This window comes from Cottoperca gobio, chromosome 11 (genome assembly GCF_900634415.1).
Source record: "Cottoperca gobio chromosome 11, fCotGob3.1, whole genome shotgun sequence".
In the NCBI taxonomy this organism is placed as follows: Eukaryota; Metazoa; Chordata; class Actinopteri; order Perciformes; family Bovichtidae; genus Cottoperca; species Cottoperca gobio.
In genome coordinates, this window is record NC_041365.1 from 10,162,876 (window position 1) to 10,181,439 (window position 18,564).

An 18,564-nucleotide genomic window follows, 5' to 3' on the forward strand; every position below is an offset into this window, starting at 1 on the left:
ACTTAGGTGGTATAAAGCTGCACAGACTTGTTGATTCTCTGTAGGATCAGCAGTACTAGCAACATTAACATTGCTATTAACATCATTTGATTCCATGTAAAAAAGAAATGCATACTGGATTTAATTATAGCATTTATGTAGGCTGCTGGATAGTCTTGTGCTTGTTTTTGTTGTAACTGAAAACAATTTAGTTTGGGCTGTTTGGATTTCTATGAAAGTGATTCACAATGTGAAATCCACAGCCACTGCCAATCATCTCATACAACACACCCTTAGAGTGGTACAAAAAGGTAAAAAGTAATAAGCAATATGATAGCATTAAAAACACAAAATTGACACAGTGATCATAACACTTTTAATTATGGCTTTACACTTTTATACAAAATTACTTTGATATAGATTTTTTTCTGACTGCTGGATCAGAATTCATTCTCTGTAACAAAATGACTAGTTCAGTTTTTATAGCATATACAAAAGGCAGTGGGCTAGAACTTCCTGTTTTGAGTCCTTTTACACATATCTCTATTCCTGGTCTGATTAAACTGACCAAGACCAGTCCTCTTGAGTTTGAGCACACACACACACACACACACACACACACACACACACACACACACACACACACACACACACACACACACACACACACACACACACACACACACACACACACACACTTCTTCCTTTCAGGCTGAATTTGCTGTCTTTTTTTACAATTCATTGTCCTTGTGATATGATATCAGCTTTCCCTGCAGATTACTGCCTTGGATGAGTTTCCTATTTCTTTGCTGTGAGTAATTTCCATTTCATGCCACAAGAAATTATACGTGCATTTTGAATCCAGTCCCGCGGACATATATTCAAGGCCACCTCGGAAAACATTTAAGTATGCAGCCGATAAACAGGGGGATATTAGAGTTATTAACCATCTTAATATATTACATTGCGTCTTTTTAACCTCTTTTCTAAATACATACGGTCCCTTTATTTCCTATACCTGAAATGCATCTTCAGGACAAAAAAAGACACTGAATATATATCATTTGATGTGCATAGATATTGATAAAGTGCAAATAGTATTTGGTTAAAAGAAAAGCTTTATAATGTAATTTCCCTGTTTGTTTATGACTTGATCCAGTCTTTGAAGCATGTAGATGAAAACCAATCAAGTCAGTCACTGGTGTTTATATTTATGTTGATCCTGATCAGTATGTGGAAGTCCATTTCTGGTATCAGTTCTGTTTCATCTACATCTTTTTCCAGTTTGCTCCTCTGTCACACAATTGTTGACGAACCCATAGCAAACAATGCATCCACTGGCATTTTTGTCTCCCAGCGGCTTGCTTGTAATTCCTCTGCCATCCTGGTGGGGGCGGTGTTTCTGTTGAGCTCTACTTCTCATCCACCATTAAGATTTCCTCAGGGATCTTCTCCTCTGAGTCGGAGCGATCCGACAGCTTGTCCAGGTACTCCATGTCATCGAAGCGCTCAGCAACACACTGGGCTGTCAGGCGGGCCTCCGGGTCGTGGTCCCAGCACTCGTCTATGGAGGCGCACACCATCTGGATACCCTGCACGGGGAGCAGCGGAGCACAAATATAATCAGTCAATAATACAAACCTGGAGCAAGTCTGACTGAGAAAGAATATCAAAAGTATGCAAGTAAGCGCAAAGGTGCCCTGTGGAGTTTTCTTGTAAACAAAAGTTATGTTTACATTGTTTAGTGTAAACACAAAAGCGCATTGTGTGTATCCTTGAGGTCTAATAAATGTGTTGAGTGCATTTCCTTCCTCCTAAAACATTAACAGAGCCAATTCTTTAAGAATTTTAAATTGTGCATTGTTCACATCCATGTTAACTCGCTTGCAGTCTTCTTCCTCCCTGCTGTGTGAAACCATAGGCAGGAATGTGTATCGTGTCACCCGATGCACGTGCATCCTCACACGCATGCATAAAATAAAAATAATAAAAACTAAGACCCACTTATAAAATGCGGCTCTATAGGGAACTTTAACTGTAATAGAAAAATAGGCACTGCTCTGCCAATATTGTCAAAACAAGTATTTTATCTTACCATAACATTGCAATTGCCACTTATGTTTATAATCATCAGTTGCTAATATCCTGCGGTCCATACAAACCATTTATAATTTATATAGTTTGTTTTAACACAGAACATGCAGGCTGAAGCTTGTGGGTATTGCCAACAAATATGAGCAACCTTCATCTGTGCCATGACATGCCGCGGCTGCTTTGGCTTGTGTACAGCTTAATTAAAAAATATGGAAGTACTGGATGACACTATTCCCATATTGGAACAAGGGATCGACATTTCTTGTTGCATCAGCAACAACACTAAATACTGTAACAAGCACCACAGGATGACTATGTTGTGGTTTCCTCGTTTGTAAAAATGTCTTCTGAAACAGTGCTGTCGTCTCTAATCTGTCTATTTTAGTAATTCCAGAAAACCCAAACAGGAATGTGTAAAGGAGACTTTCATTTTGTAGTTTTGTTCTTGAGTTTAGGTTTTGGTTTTACAATTCCTGAAATGGTTTGGTTGAAAGTGTTTTCAGGATGCATTTTGTAGGTTGTCCGACGGGACTTTTTATTTATTTGTTTATTTATTTATGGGGGACAGTGCACATAAATCAACACGGATGTTTAACATTAACAATGTAAATGTTCTTGGGTTAGCTCAACAGCTTATTTGCACCTGTAGTTTGAAGTAGACACGACTAAAAATGGACAAAAAGCATTCACCTCAGGAGGTCATGAAGTTAAAACATGAAATCTGCAGCTTCAAGGTTTTCACACAGCAGCTGTTTGTCATATACAGCATGTATATATATATATATATATATACATATATGTGTGTGTGTGTGTGTGTGTGTGTGTGTGTGTGTGTGTGTGTGTGTATGTGTGTGTGTGCGCCTCTTACTGGGTGGTTGATCCAGCTGTCGGGGATCTCGGGTCTTCCTCTGTCTCGGAGAACGCTGTCCTTCATGCTCTCTACACAAGGGTGTTCCCTTAGGTTCCCAAAGGGTGGCTCGTACTCTTTCACCTCTGCACACACACACACACAAAATGAAATACATGAGGATGAGCCTGTGACATTATCACACAGGTGAGCTTTGGTTGTGTTATACACTTTGAAACAGATTCACATCTACTGAGAGATACAGCTCTGTTGAATAGAGAGGCGAGATCAGATGGCAGTGCCCCACAGCGCACACATCAACAACACCTCTCAAAGGATTCACTGTGCGCTCTAAATTAAAACTGCAGGTGGCAAACTTTAAATAGCACTGAAGCAGCACAAACAACCAAAGAATCCTGTGCTGCTGATAGAGGGGCCGAGGGGGAGATCTGCTGAAGAGACACTTATTATTATCATCACATTTTTAGTTATTAGTTATTTAGTTACTTAAAGTATCTCACCAATGCAGCTCTGGCTTTGTGTCAGCTCTCTTACACAACAAAATCCTGAGTGCTTGTCAAAGGCAATTTACCAGTTTACCCAGGGCCAGATTTCAAAGCATTAGGAAGCAGGCTATAGCCCGGAAACGGAGGGTTAAGTTCCCAAAGACAATTTATCTTTACATGAATTAATGTGTCCTTGGAGTAAAACAACAATCAAATTCAAATTTGCTTTGAAGCGCAGAGGGCTTGTATTAAGAAAAGACAAGGTTCAGAGAATCCATAGAGATAAGAAAAGCCTGATGAGGCACATGACTGTGAAGAATGTTGAAGTGAATAGTTCAAGTGGATTTTCAATAATTAAAAGATGACCAGGAGATGGAAAAGCAGCGAATGCCTCGACAAAGACAGACAAAAGCCTCCAAACAGACACAGTTAACACAACTTCCACTTATTTATATTAGGCTGCTTTGAAAGCTTTAAATAGACTCACTGTTGATTAAAGAGCCCTCTCATATGCTGCAATAACCACGTCAAACCTTTTAGAATTTCCTCACTTAAAAAGATATATATGCATTCCCAAAGTACATACAGTACATTGTCCGTTGTTGCACAATAACGTTGCTATCTCTATCATTACGATATCAAATATATGGCGTATAGCAGAGTAACTGCTTGGAATTAGTCTACTGAGTATTGGTCTTTATTTGGTATATTGTATTTACATTTTATTTTAGTAGAACCAGTTTCTCCCCTCCCCCCCCCCCCCCCCCCGTGTTTATTCTAACCGTGCATACACATGTAGAAAGCTTTTTTGTTGTTGCTCTCAATTACTCAAAGAAAACACCTACAGTGCAGTCACTGCTTGTGCTATTAGCTGGTGCTATACTGCAGTCTCTCTCACAACTGCAAACATAAACTGTATGAAAGGCACAGTGCAGATTTGGCCTGCGTTTCTCCGTATGTAAATCTGTCTCACTGAGCTTACAAATGTCTGGAACAAAACAGTGCCGGCCCGGGTTTAGCGAGCAGTGGAGTAACAAGGCTAACGTGTTGTCTCTGCAAGTGAACCTTGTGTACAGACTATTATACATGCAGAAATGTAATGAATGAAAAATCTATAACCGTTCGATAAAGTGTTGATTGGGGGTAAACTACTGCACTTCTTATTATTTAGTTTGTAGGATGAACCAGATGACGGTCTCATATCAAAACATGTTAAAAAGACGCTCACAGGATGTTTGGATGCCTGTAGACATGAATTGGAGGCTTCTGGGACACAAACAAGTGCAACAGAGGACTCTTTCAAAGGTTGACAAATCCTTTTCTTTTGCTCTGGTTTGGTATTAAAGCTTAAACATAACCCCACCCAACCATCAGTCAATATTTAAGAAAAACAGAGACATGTGTTTCTTTTTGTTTTGACAGCTCAGAGGGAGTGTATGACTGTGTTCTGGACTGCAAACCCACTTTTTAAAAACTTTTGTGGTAAACATGTTTATGTCTTCATCTCCAAACAATGGGTTCAAAATATATGAATCACACTACCGAGCACTTTGCAGTATAAACAAAAGTGTGTATTCCAGGATGGAAAGATTGGCCAACCCTGCTCTAAAAAGGGAAAGATGTTTTTTCCCCCCAGGCAAACCTTAAATTAAACTCTGAACTAGCAAAAGCTATTGAAAACACAACACAGGGCGAGGAATGCTGCGGTTTGCAAAAGTCACACACTGCATATTGACAATATTTCTGCTAAGCAATATAACAAGTTCAGCACAGTAACAATGAGGAACTAACACTATGTCTCCTACGACAGCTGACATGTAGTGATGGGAATGTTGCAATGCTAGCACATATTTCATCCCTAATGTCTATTTTCCATGCCAGTAGTCAGCCATGCGTGTAGAAACTGTCTGGAGAACTGCAGCCAAAAGAAAATCTGTTAAATATAGCTACAACGCCAGACGCGGGAAACTTCACAATATTTGTCACTCTTAAGGAGCTTGTGATTTACATGCATGACATGTTTCCACAGTTAATGTCTAAATGGCCTCCCATGTCTTTCCGGGAATTACCACGTGATGCACTGATGCTTTTTTGATTATGGCCGAAGCACATAGACGTACGTGTTTACATATCAATTGTCAAGCCAAAAAGAAAGAGAAACACAAACTATCCAAAATTATGAGAGCAAGCATAATCCATAACAGAATCTGATATTTTGTTTGATATTCTTGTTCTGCTGCCCTTCCAAGTTAACATTTTTGTCTAATTACATTCAACAAAGCATAAACACCGGAGGGGGAAAAAAACCCTCTGAAATCCTGTCACCTAAATAATGCAGAAAAAAAACAGATCCACGCAGAGTTCCAACATGTGTTTGGAAATAAATTAGTAACGTGATCACAATAACATTGTCTGTTTCCAAAAGTCTCTCCGAGTCTGCGACAACACAGCGTGATTAATCCACTCCCAGCCGCCTCTGCTGGTTTTCATTAGGCTGCGGTGGATCCGACACTTGTTTTGTGTTCCTCACAGGTTGTTAACGTCATTTAGTACAGATGTATGCATGTGCACGACACAGAGTTTACGTTTGTACACATGGCATTGACTTACCCTGGAGGCTTACCCTACCATTAACTATAGCTGATATACATGCCCTAACCTTCACCTAACCCCAAGTACAGAAGACCAAAAACTATTTTAGCTCATGCTGGAAGCAACTTTAGCAAAACCAAATTGGGCACGCACATTTTCTCCCTAATTCATCCACAATCGAGTGGTTTGAAAATCCCAAATGTGTCACCAAATATGGATTATGGCAGACCACCCGCACACGCATACGCAGAGGACTATCAGGCCCTCCAGTCCAGGAGGAGTTGGTGTGCTGACATCTGGAGAGCAGCTGCCCTAACTTCTCCTCCTCTCCAGTCTAGCCCAACCTCTCCCTCTAGGGACTGAAGGCATTTCTCCGTCTGCAGCTCCACATTCAACACCACTCCACTATTATCCCCCTACGTAGCCCCACCCGCCTGAGGAACGCCCTCATAGTCTTTTCCAAGCCCTAAATCTGGACCAGCTAAATTTTACAGGAGAGACATTACAGGGAACAGAGAAAGAGATAAAAAGTCCTGAGCCTTGTATGAGAACTTTTTATCCCGCTTTTCCTTCTCTCCGAGGTGTGTTGATCTCTCACTCTAACTCTTTCATAGTCTAGGAAGATAAAGAAAGCAAAGTGATGGCTCATGGCTGGCTGACTGGCGCTGTCGAACAGACGGCTGTGTTCTTCTCGCCTGGCAGACCCCAGATCAGACCTACGGCCCCAGGAACTGTGACAGAGCGGCTATGTGGATGCCTGCCACTGAGACGCAGAGCGCTGATCCGACATCTGTCTTCCACAGACACACACGGGCAGGTGGCACGATCAGAGACAAGGGGGAAACCAGGGCTTCACTACAGCCATTATAATGATGCCCTGGGATGTGTCACTCTGTGTGTGCACATGTGTTCATATTTTGTCTCAAAGGAAGTGAGTTCTCCGGGTGTCATTAGTGACTCACCGACCTCCAGGGACAACTTGGCAACTTCAGGAAAAACTAGAGGCCAGCAGCGAGGAAGCATGAAACTCTTTAAGTGCGCTCTGTAAACACATCAGTTTTACTCTCATGGTGCTCTGATTCCAGAATCAATACAAGATCTCTGCCAGCATACAATCCACAAGGAGATCTTTTAGCAGCCAGTGGAGAAAAACCAAATTACTGCATCTCATTTAAGCAGCTTATTCATTCCACCTTCCCTCAGTGTCTATGAAGGTAGAAGGCTGTCTGTGTCTGTACAACGTTTAAACCTTTCAGCATGAGAATGTCTCCTTGGGTTTTTGCCTTAATGAACTACAGATTTCAGCTCCTTCCTTGTCTCGGAGAGATGCCAAGTCTGGAAAAAGTGGATAGAAATATATACGGAAAACACATTATTCCAGCTGCTTCTATCTTTCGTCTCTATTCTGGTCCAGGGAAGGACGGGAACGCCTCTGGTCCCTCCAGTAAATCTACGCTAGCCTGTCCTCCCTCTCTGTCTGTCTGTGCCGGCATGAGTAAAGCCGAATGGCTGTCTGCTGTGTCTCGGTGCAGTGGGAGAGTGATTAACTGTTCCTTCACCTGCCTAGGGGTAGGAAGAAAGAGACAGAAAAACGTCGAACTGAGCTGAATGTGTCAAGTTCAGAGGAAACTCTAAACGGGATCTAAAATAATGTTTGCTGCCGTGTACAATGTTTTCGATTGTCGAGATCTAAATGCATGTACAGTAAGGGAGTGAAAGACTCGGAAAGGAATGAAATGGATGGAGGAGGAGGAGTACAATGAATACAGTTGTCCCTCAAGTAGAAACCACGAGAAGAAACACATCCATACTTACAACTTATGTCTAAGAACAGTGTGTCTTGGGGACTGTGTTCTTTGCAAAACAGGAAATAGTCTATTTTCTTCAATGGTGTACTCACAGGGGCACACATATTCTTGCTGTTGGGAAAGAGAAAGCAAGGGGGATTGTGGGTCATTCTGCCATGTTCTTTCTTCAAAGGACTCTTGGGCAGTGTAACTGAGCGATACACTTTAAGGAGGGCCCCCAGGGGTTATCGTGGGGGCAAAACAGGAAAACGCCAAAGTAGAAGCGTTCATGCCCAAACCCGGCTTTCAATCATTGCTCTGACACAATGGAGACAGGAGCAGTCACAGAAGCAAACTGGACCACAGAGACACTAAAGGGAAGTAAAAACTAACAACTGAGTGTCGATGTGAAATACTGCCCTGTGGTTTGCCTTCAGATAATTCTATTATTTGCACATATCAGGATATGTGTAAATAATAGAAATGGGAGTGTTTTTGCAACAGAATGACAAACACAAGTAACGGTACATTAGTAAAGTGAAGGCTGATCCTTGAGACTTCCACAAGATAGATTGTGTGCTTGACACTTTAAGATTTTGTTCCCACCGTGATAAATTGGTCGTGGAAGACACACGAGTAAGTAAGTAAGTCCTGTCACACTGTGTCACACATCTGGTAAGTGCACTCAAGGTGAAGTTGGTCACTGCGCTCCTAATTGGCAAAGCCGTCAATGCGCTCGTATTCCTTAGAGGTCAAACGAGTTGTGGAGGCAAGTGTCCACAAAACACGATTGATCATGACAAAAACACAGAAAACAGGACGGCAAAGTGGAAAAGAATTAAAGGAACAGTTTGACATTTGGGGAAATATTCTCATTTGTTTTCTTGTTGACAATTAGAGGAGAAAATACCAGCACTTCATCCTACACTCATGTGTGTGTCTGATCACATCTTACCTCCAATGGCGTTACACCTGGAGATGATCTCCCACAGTACGAGAGCCATAGAGTAAACATCGGCCTGTTTGAAAGACTCAATGTTTTCTAGGTTGATCCTGGACTCCAAGACCTCTGGGGCCATGTACCTGGCAGTACCCACCTGAGAAAAAAGGGTGGAAAAGATGTCATTAAAGTCCATGAGACCACAGTGGAGTTGCTGCATACACCATCTTAGCAGTAAAAGGTATATAGCTGCATTAACAGGTGGTCATTTATCAGAATCAAAACACGTTTGATGTATAAACTAGTTGGACTAAACAAAAAGGTAGCTCTGAGCCCAACAACACGTTGCTTGTCTTCACATAATTACCACCTTGGAAAATGTGTTCACTGGCGCTTCCTCCAAATGCATTAGGGCATTACAATGCATTACGGGTGCTGCACAGCAAAGGGTGAGGCTTTTTTATAACGAGTCATTTTCATAACAGAGTCTAATACGACTCTGGCCTATTACATCAGCGTAATGAGTCCATTATGTTTCAATCAGGCCTGTTTGTCTTGTGACTATAATAAAATGATCACCTCAGAACATTTAGAACACTATTTCTATCAGTATTGGTACAAGATATAGAGGGTGCCAAATACTTGGAGATGGTGTCCCTGCGTGATGAGGATCCGAAATGAAAAGTTTGATGAATAGCACGGCTCCATTCAAGGTCTGATAAATATCTTCGAAGAAATTTATTGCAGGGCTTGGAATGGGCTGCCAGTGCAAATTATAACAGGAGACGATTTCTTTTTTTAATCTCTGCGGGGATCAAAAGCAAAGTAAAGCCAAATAAAAACCCCAAATTGCGGATTAGAAAGCTTTACCTGCCCACTGTTGGCCAGCTCGTCCACAGACAGAGCATTGTCCAGGCGGAGGGCGAGGCCGAAGTCACACAGGCAGCAGGTCAGGTCGCTTTTCACGAGTATGTTGGAGCTCTTAATGTCCCTGTGCGCGATAGGCACCTTGTAGCGACCACCGGGGGAGTGGTCACTGTGAAGGTGCGCCACTCCAAGCGCTAGTGAACTCCCCAGCAGCCACAGGTCGGGCCAGTCGACGATATGGTGAATCAAGAACTCTTGGAGGTTCCCTCTTGGATGGTACGCTGTGATCAGCCAGAACTGTCTCTGCACCTTCCTTTCCTCTGCTGTCAGGAAGTGAAGCACATTGTCATGTCTCAAGTCTGCATCTGAGAAAATTTCCTTCTCATTCTTCCAGGAGGCGTACTCCTCGTACTGGAAAATCTTAATGGCCACGGTCTCAAAGCCCTGCTCCTCGCTGACAGAGGAGCCCTGCTTAAGCTTGGCTTTGTAAACTTCTGCAAAGCGTCCTTTTCCAACCAGAACATCCAGTTCAATGGGCAGCAGCTCTGTGTTGTGGTTGAGGTTGTTGGCGTGCGTGGAGCTACTGTCTGAACCTTCGTCGTCTATCATGATGGCGTGAGCGTCACTGAAGTCCATCGGAAGACCCCTCTTGCGCCTGGATCTGGCTTGCCGCTGGCGGTAGACCCGAAAACAGTAGAAGGAAGTGATGACGACAACAGCCATAACCAGCAGAGGCACCAGGCTCACCAAGATGACCGCCACCACCTGGGAATCCATGTCTGAGGGAACAGAAGCCAAATGATGAACACATTTATATAGTAGAGTTTAAATGCTAATTTCTTATATTTAGACAAACACTGGTATTGACAACCCACATAGAATTATCCTCCAGCTCTACAGAGCTGCTGGTTGTATAAATAGGCAACATGTGTGATGTACACGCCCTTTATGGAATGAGCATTACCATAAAATAATTCTTCATCCAAAATAGAAAAGAAATAACACTCTGTCTTCGTATCAGCATCTCATGTAAGAGAAAAGTAATATTCTCAGAGCAGCAGAGGAACCTGAGCCTTCCCAGTGGAATGTCTATAAGCATCAGAAAGCTAAAGTTAGCGTCTGGGCCACAAATGCAAAATGCTCCAAACCTCAGTCAACCACATATTGTGTCTCTTTATAGTATTCTTATAATTTAGGTCGTGGTGTCTGGAAACTGACACGGTTTTGGCAAACAGTGAAAGTTTTTGCTTGCGCTGTGTTTATGGTCCAGTATTTCGAAGCTGCAGTCATAAACAGACCTATAAAAACTATATCACCAGACACAACAAACTAAACAGGAAAACCTCAATTGGTGCAGTTTGATGAGTTCTAAATTTTGTAATTTACACATCTTGTCCCCCCTCCACACACACACACACACACACACACACACACACACACACACACACACACACACACACACACACACACACACACACACACACACACTTTAGTTTTACTCATAAATTATTTACAAAACATGAGACAGAAATATTCTCACATTTTTCCCATTTTCCTAAGAACTGATCAAAAAAACTATTTTAGAGGCAAGTGTAGCTGTGAGGAGCAGAGTCGGATTGAAATAAGGGCAAAAAATGGGGAAGGCATCTAGACGACTAGAGTCAATCCCTCTGGTTCTCTCTAATTTCTTTTTTCTAAACAGGAAACCACATGTCTGAAATCCTCAACATGGCCCCAGCCGGTTTGTTTTTATTTTTGTAGAGTGAGAAGCTATTTCTCACAACAAACCTGTCACTGTACCTCCTGGATTCTCTCAGCGTTGGCCAAAATCCTCACTTGAATAATGAAAAAATTCAAAGATTCTGTAAATGGCAAAACTTGTGTATTACAGTGAGACTTAACGTTACATTTGGGGGATTAGCCGGCTGTGCCCAGCTAGATAAACACCCTAGTTTAAGATTTTGTTCTTAAGTTGCAAGTTTTTGCTCTGAAGCAATGTAAAGTGAAAGAATACTTTAAAAAAAGAACTGTTTTGGGACATTTGGGAAAAATGCCTGTTTGCCCAGAGTTAGATGAGAAGATCCGTATCAGTCCCCTCAGTTAAATATGAATTTGGAGACAGGAGACAATATGATTAGCATAAAGACTGGAAACGGCTAGCTGGCTCTGTCCAAAGGTAACAAAATCAAAACAAAGCAAAGCCCAAGAAATAGTGGTACAGAGCCCCCCCGGAGAAACTGTTATTTATGTTTTTACACTTCGATTTTCGTACGGATTAAGCAGATATAAGTTTGGCCATTTATTCCCCCCCCCCATTTCCAGTCTTTATGCTAAGCTAAGCTTATTTTATGAACAGAAATACGAGTGGTGGTACCCATCTTGTCATATAACTTTCAACAATTTAATCTAATTAAACTTTTAGATATTGTACCAGCATTCATTCATATATTCAATACAATTGCTCATTTGTCTATTATCATAGGCTTGTTGTTCTCAAGTTAGGTCTCCTTTGTTATTCTTCTTGCCATTTCCGAAAGTTTTTGTAAATGTATTTCTGATGCTTAAAAACACCAGTCTTATCAGCTCAGCAGTAAGAATGGTGTGGAAAGTGGGTTTACCGTTACTATGGTAACTGAGGTATTTCAGCTGTTATGTGACAAACAACTTGGTATTTCCTGTAACTTGATGGCTTTGAGATGTTTTTTTGCAGTGTCCTAAAAGTTTCTTTCAGTTATGAGAAAATATAATACCCTAAGTGAAAGCTCATTGAGAAAAAATGCTTTGCACAATCGACACTAGTCACTAGCTAGAAGAGGAAGATATACTGGTGTTGCTGCCTCAGGGGTTTAAGCTGGAGCTCCTTCATTACAACACTGTTAGTCACTGAGAAGTTACAGACTGTAAGAGAAAGTATTTCCATCACGTGGTTTGCACTGTGCAGATGCTTTCAATTTGTCTCTCTGTGCAGAGCCAGGTCTCAGAAATGTACCTTCGTGTTATTATTGCCTGGATGCTGTAGTCAAAATACATCCGATTCCAGGACCAACGTTGTAACTGCAGTCTACAAGCTAATGTCTCCCAAGCCTGTTTGTAATCATGCATCTGGAGAGCATTACAGTGTGCACGTGTTAGTATTCATGCATGACGCCTTACATAACAAGCTGATAGAAACTGGCATAATAATATTAGGCCGACCCGGACGATGACGTTACCATGTTATGTTGTACAGATGTAAGAATCAGAGTCACAGTTTTGCACGTACGAAATAGTTCTACTGAACTATTGCTTCACTGTGAAAGAATGCAAGAGAGAAAGACTAATAAGGAACTTATTATGTAGCTTTGTAATACTTAAAAGGAGTAGGAGTCAAAATTGTGGGAAATACACTTTTTGTTTTTGCAGAGTGCTAGATGAGAAGTCTCATGTCTGTTCAATCAAGGGCCAGAAAATAGCCATTTAGCTTAGGTTAGCATAAATACTGGAAACAGCTAGCCTGGCTCTGAAGTCAGAGCTTTTTTTCCTTTGCTGCTTAACAGATTGTGTTATCTTTGGACTGAAGCGGTTTCACATGCTCCAGTCTTCATGCTAAGTTGTTATACTTCCATATTTAACGTATAGAGATGATGCTATTAATCCTCCCATGCAACTTTTTGCAGCAAAGCCAAGAAGAACATTTCTCAAAATGTTGAACTATTCCTTTAATATCAGGGAGACAATAGCGTGTCATTGCATGTTAAGAGACATTAATAAACATATGGTGTTTTCGGTTGAAGAATCTCACTAAGCTCAGGAGTGGGAAGGATTAGTAGGCAAAATAATTGTGTCTTGACTTACTGGAGTTAAAGAAGATGTGCTCATTGCACTCATCCTCAGAGCAGGAACAGATAAAGAACTCTGAGCCCATGCCCTTTCTTTCTTTCATCTCACACTTGCTGTTGTTGTAATCCTCCAGGACCAGGCCGTAGAGCTTCTGAGATCGGTTGTGGCAGACTGTGTCAAAGGTGAAATTGTCATCTTTCCTCCTCCTTGGAAAGAGAAAACACACATAGAAAAAGCTGCCATTTAACGGATGAAGTTTGAGTTGTAATCTTTGTTCACTCTTTTCAGACATTTCTTTCTGTATTATCATGTAACAAGGCAATAATGCCAGTTGTGCAAATAATGCAATTTTTTAAGCCGAACAGTTATAAAGTGGTTACTGGAAATAGCAAATGTGTCTCTTTCAGCAGTCCAGTCTCAGCATTATGTAAATGACTGCAATACAGAGGTCATATTTACAAAACAGCAAGATTTTTGAAATACCATTACAAACAGGAAACAAGGAAAACCCTGAACCTGCACAAATATACATATTTAAATGCTGCTTCCCTGCTGGGCAGCATTGGCCGTGCAGTTATGAGGAACATTTTAAAAAGGCGCTGCTGTCCATGTGCCATTAGCTTTCTGCTGATCTCAGCTCAGAACATGCCCGCAATATCGCTAATATAATGAGAAACAGCAGCCTTAAGCTTTTAACACCAACACAAATCTGCTTCCTGCTGCTTCACACATTCAGAGTCAGATTCGATGCTGATGGATGTTTGGGCGCTCATGTGCAGTCATGATCCAGCCAACTGTCTTAACCAGAATGCTGACTGACAAAGTGTTCAAAGGAAAAGGTCATTTCAAGGAAGACATTTTAGGACTTCTGGAAGGAAATTATGTGATTAATAAAAGAGAGTCCATTGAGCCCTCATTTCCTCACCTCTTTGTTTGTACATGTAGTGTGACCCAAGAGGTGAATGTAATGGAAAATGCTGTTTTCACTTTAACTGTACTCAACTTAAACCGTATTGCGTCATAACTAGGGCTGCGCAAATGACAATTATTTTCATTAGCGATTATTCTGCCAATTATTTTCTAGATTAATCGATTAGTCTATAAAAATGTGAAGAATGTCCATCCCAGTTTAGTTCAAGGTGAAGTCTTTTGTCTTGTTTTGTCGGTCCAACCCCCAAGATATTCACTTTAATATGATATAAAACAGAAAATCTCCATATTGGAGAGGCTGAAAACCTTTTCTGCTATAGTTGCGTGAAAAATAACTTAGTTGAAAATAGTTACAGATAATCTTTCTGTCGATCACATAATCAATTAGTCGACTAACCGCTGCAGCACTAATCATAACTCTGGACTGTATTCATACAGAAATGTGTTTTTAAAAACGGTGTGTTTTGAGTTTAAATGAACGGTCACTCACCAGATGCTGACACACACATCTTCGTTATTGGGGCAGATGGAAGTGATCTCACACTCCACCTTGCAGCTCCCTTTACCTGTGCAGCTGGTGGCCCTGATATCACAGAACTTGCACAGCCTTGGTAGTCTCATTATATAGGCTTCTGGAAAAGGAGAAACGTGACAGTTAGTTGAGCATACAACAAAAAGTTCAGACTACTCTGTAAAAAACAGACACAAGCCCATTTTCTTATATGCAATTGGGTTCCAAAACCCTCTCATGATGATCATCACAGGACTGTACATGACATTTATTTGCATGAAAAGCAAGAAAAACTTAAAATTTAATGAAAGGGTGAGTCTTTTGGAATTTTCTTATAAGTAGAAGCAGATATTCAACATAACCACAAGAAAAAACAAACTATTTCATGCGAGAGGGGTGGACAGATTTTTCTCTGTGAAGTCTGAACAATAAGAGCGGCGCAGTGGCATCCACCTCCTTTGGTCTTGTCCAGACATGACTTTGCCGGGAGGCAAACCCATATCAGGGAGACAGACCGGATTGTGTGAGGAGTGCCTGTGGGTTTGATAATCATCTAAGGAGACAACTGCCAGACAGGAAAGAACAACAAACAAAGGAAACACGGACACATCTCCTCATTGAGGAGTCTCTAATTTGTCAAGCCGATGAGTCGGCTCCCCATCTAGAAAGGTGTTGTGCCAACTCATGATTATCACAAAAAACATTATGAATCAGTGTTTGTGAATGGAGAGAGAAATTAATGTATATAGTAATGTTCTCTGACTGCATTCTGAAGTTTGTCCTCTCATTAAGAGGCTATTAATGATTAAAAAATAACAAGGAAGCTGAAAAGCCACCTGATTTCCTTCAACTAAAAAGGGGAGTAGTCTCCACCACATAAAAGTATGAATGGAAAGTGGATCTTGTGGCTTTAAGAGTTGGAAACGTTCCGAACAGAGGACAATCCAAATTTCTTAGGATCCACCAGTGGTTGAAGAATCATCAGGAAAGAATGTGTCTCACGGACAATCACACATGATCATGTCAGCACATGATGAGTGTACATAATGTAGATTCAGGTGGTACGATGAGGTTTGGCCAGTCGCTGTGAGTCCATTGAGTAAACAGAAAAGTAGAGCGTGAAAGAGAAATGATAAAGACTGTACTCTTTCCAGCTCTTAAGAGCTTATATTGAGAAATAATACAAACTGAAAGATACACTGAAATCAAAATAGCAAAATGGCAAACTCACATGGAGAAAGAAAACATGTGCCAGTGTTGCTACAGGAAAACCACTTAACTACACTTGACTGTTGAAGTTGAACCTGTTCCTTGCGACTCTTGAACAACCAATAGTGAAAGTGAGATAATTCGCATCTAAATACTGTATTTAAAGATGAAGAAGTAGCTAGTTGTCTAAAGATGGCACTGACGAGACTTTGATCACATGTCCAAACTGTGAGATGTTTTCGACGAGGAAGTGCAAGTGAAAGCAGACTTCTTGACAGGAGACAGTGAAGAATTCTGTTCCGTATCCGTTCACCTCTGACTTCACACCGATTTGAGAAAAACGTGCCGTGCGTGTATGCTCCTAACATTGCACAAAAAGCCTACTGTGTCGTTTTACCAAATCTGCAGGGTGGGGTTAGAAATACTTTACGACCTGCAGCGTGAAAGAGCAGCAAATGTTGATGGCCTCCTGTTCCTGTGCCAGAGTGAGATACTTTCACAGGAAGCTAGCAGAATATTGCAGATGGGTATTGCTTTCTGGCCTTGTGAGACTCCCACACAAATAAAAACATCAAAATATTACACTTGAACTCAAAACTAATCTACTTGACGGAGCAATTTAAAACTCTGCCTGGCGGGTTGGTGAGGCGTTTTGAACTAAATCAGCACTGAGGGGATAGTCCATGCCTGAGTGCTAGTGGTGGGAAGGTGGTTGAGCCGGAGTAATTATATCATTAGAGCAACTCCTCTGAAAGAGCATGTCATTTAAACCCAGGAGGCGGGCTATGGAAGGGATGAATGGTAGTAATTGTCACCCAGGGCTAGATATAATTGCAGAGAGGGGGGGAAGAGGATTAGGAGCAGCCAAAGCCACTTGGTGCCGCTGGGATTGAGTAAGAGACAGATGAATGTAAAACACTGACTTCCTCAGGGGGGCTGCTAGATCTGTTAGCAATGTGGCTGCACATCAAACATGGAGATAACCCATCTGAGGAGGGGACTTTAAAAGGATGTGATTTAGACCTTCAACAGGTGATGTCATCCCAAAAGCTAGCATGTAGCATTCACAGTGACGAGTTAGAGGTTAACAGTGTAAACAGACATTAGGTTAGGCTACATTTCAGGCTAAGGAATAGTAGCTAAAGAATGCTAGCAAGAAAGACAAAAGCTTGTTGAATAAATTAAGAATGTAAGAATCAATAACCTGTGCACTTGGGGAGTTACTGTTGTTTTTATTAAATTAATTAGATTTTATTTAAAATGAAAAGCAATGTAACAATGTACTAAAGGTCAGTGTAAAACACCTGTGTACACAACAATGAGTATAGTTCATCATATTTCCCTAAAGGAGGCACTTTGTAGCGCGCGCGAACGCTTTATACATGCTCATGAAAACACATCGCAACTGTGACAAAGCGCAGCCGCAGCTTTTGGCAACTTTTTTCGAAGTATAAAGTTCAACTCACCCGCCTCCTCGAGCTGAATACTACCAAAGAGTATCGCTCCACACCAAAAAGCGGAAAACCGAAGTAGCTCCATTTAGAAACGGACTATACACTCCCCTCTTTCTCATTAATTAGCCGAAGCTTTGACAACGGGTTAATGTCCAGACTCCACGGACTTTCTTCGGTCCGCCTGTTGCTCCCCCCAAAACTCCTTCACAGCTCCGGGTAGAAGGAGCAGAGTAAACACGCCAGGCTGGACTTGCCCTATATGACTCACACAGTATGTGCCGTTTTCATGAAACAGGAAATCTTCAGAGGGGTTGGACTGTTTTTTTTCTTTTTCTTCTTCTTCTACTTCTCAGTCATGGTCGTGTGGCTCACAAAGTCTTGAACCATGTCATTAAGAGACTGCAACCCTGCAGACTTGAAATGACATGCTTTAAAATAGCTTTACCAGAAGTTTCACCTATAGGCTACTGGAGGCTACAAGTATTATGCAAACACCCTGATTTGCTTTAAAGTAGTCACACCTTTCAGATCTTATTTAGAGCTGTCAGCTCTCAAAAGAAAAAAACTGCTGGGTTCTGTGCATATTTAATTAAAATTTTACACACTTAACTCATTTAGGTGTGTCTATTTCAAGTCACTAAATTAGATTCCTCTGTTTTTCTGGAGAGGTTCCAGGCTCACAATTAATCAGAGGTGACGCAAGAAGTGACGAAAGTCACTCCATATCTCTTGTGTTGGGTTTTACTGAAGACACACAGAGGTTAAGTCCACTATAACACCCATAAATTACCTGACTATTGCCAGGGCTTTGCCGACATGTGTTTTTGCTCTGCATACTTAAGCCGTGATGTCAGGTTTCAGTCCTGACCCTGTGACCCCAGAGATTATAATTCTCCACACAGGACGTCTACTCCTTCTTACAGCACAGGCTCACTGAGCTTTATTAACAGCTCTTGTATTGATTTTGGTGAGCCTGTTTTAGTGTGGGTGGAGTGAAGTGTGGAAAAAGACACTCCCTAAAACACTAAA

The 18,564-nt window shown here is 41.4% G+C and overlaps 1 protein-coding gene across 2 annotated transcripts; it reads right to left on the reverse strand.

Moving 5' to 3' along the window:
• Positions 1-336: 336 nt before the first annotated feature.
• tgfbr2b (transforming growth factor beta receptor 2b) lies at positions 337-17,916 on the reverse strand. Of its 2 annotated transcripts, none has more exons than XM_029442794.1 (7): positions 17,804-17,916; positions 14,852-14,993; positions 13,447-13,637; positions 9,616-10,391; positions 8,761-8,902; positions 2,942-3,066; positions 337-1,571 (listed from the first exon to the last, which is right to left on the reverse strand). In XM_029442794.1, exons 2-7 carry the CDS (start codon positions 14,980-14,982, stop codon positions 1,392-1,394), a joined length of 1,545 nt encoding a protein of 514 aa, XP_029298654.1. In that variant the 5' UTR covers positions 14,983-14,993; positions 17,804-17,916; the 3' UTR covers positions 337-1,391. The 2 variants fall into 2 exon arrangements, with proteins under 2 accessions (XP_029298654.1, XP_029298653.1); XM_029442793.1 differs by lacking the exon at positions 17,804-17,916 and adding an exon at positions 17,548-17,797.
• Between the last annotated feature and the right edge of the window lie 648 nt (positions 17,917-18,564).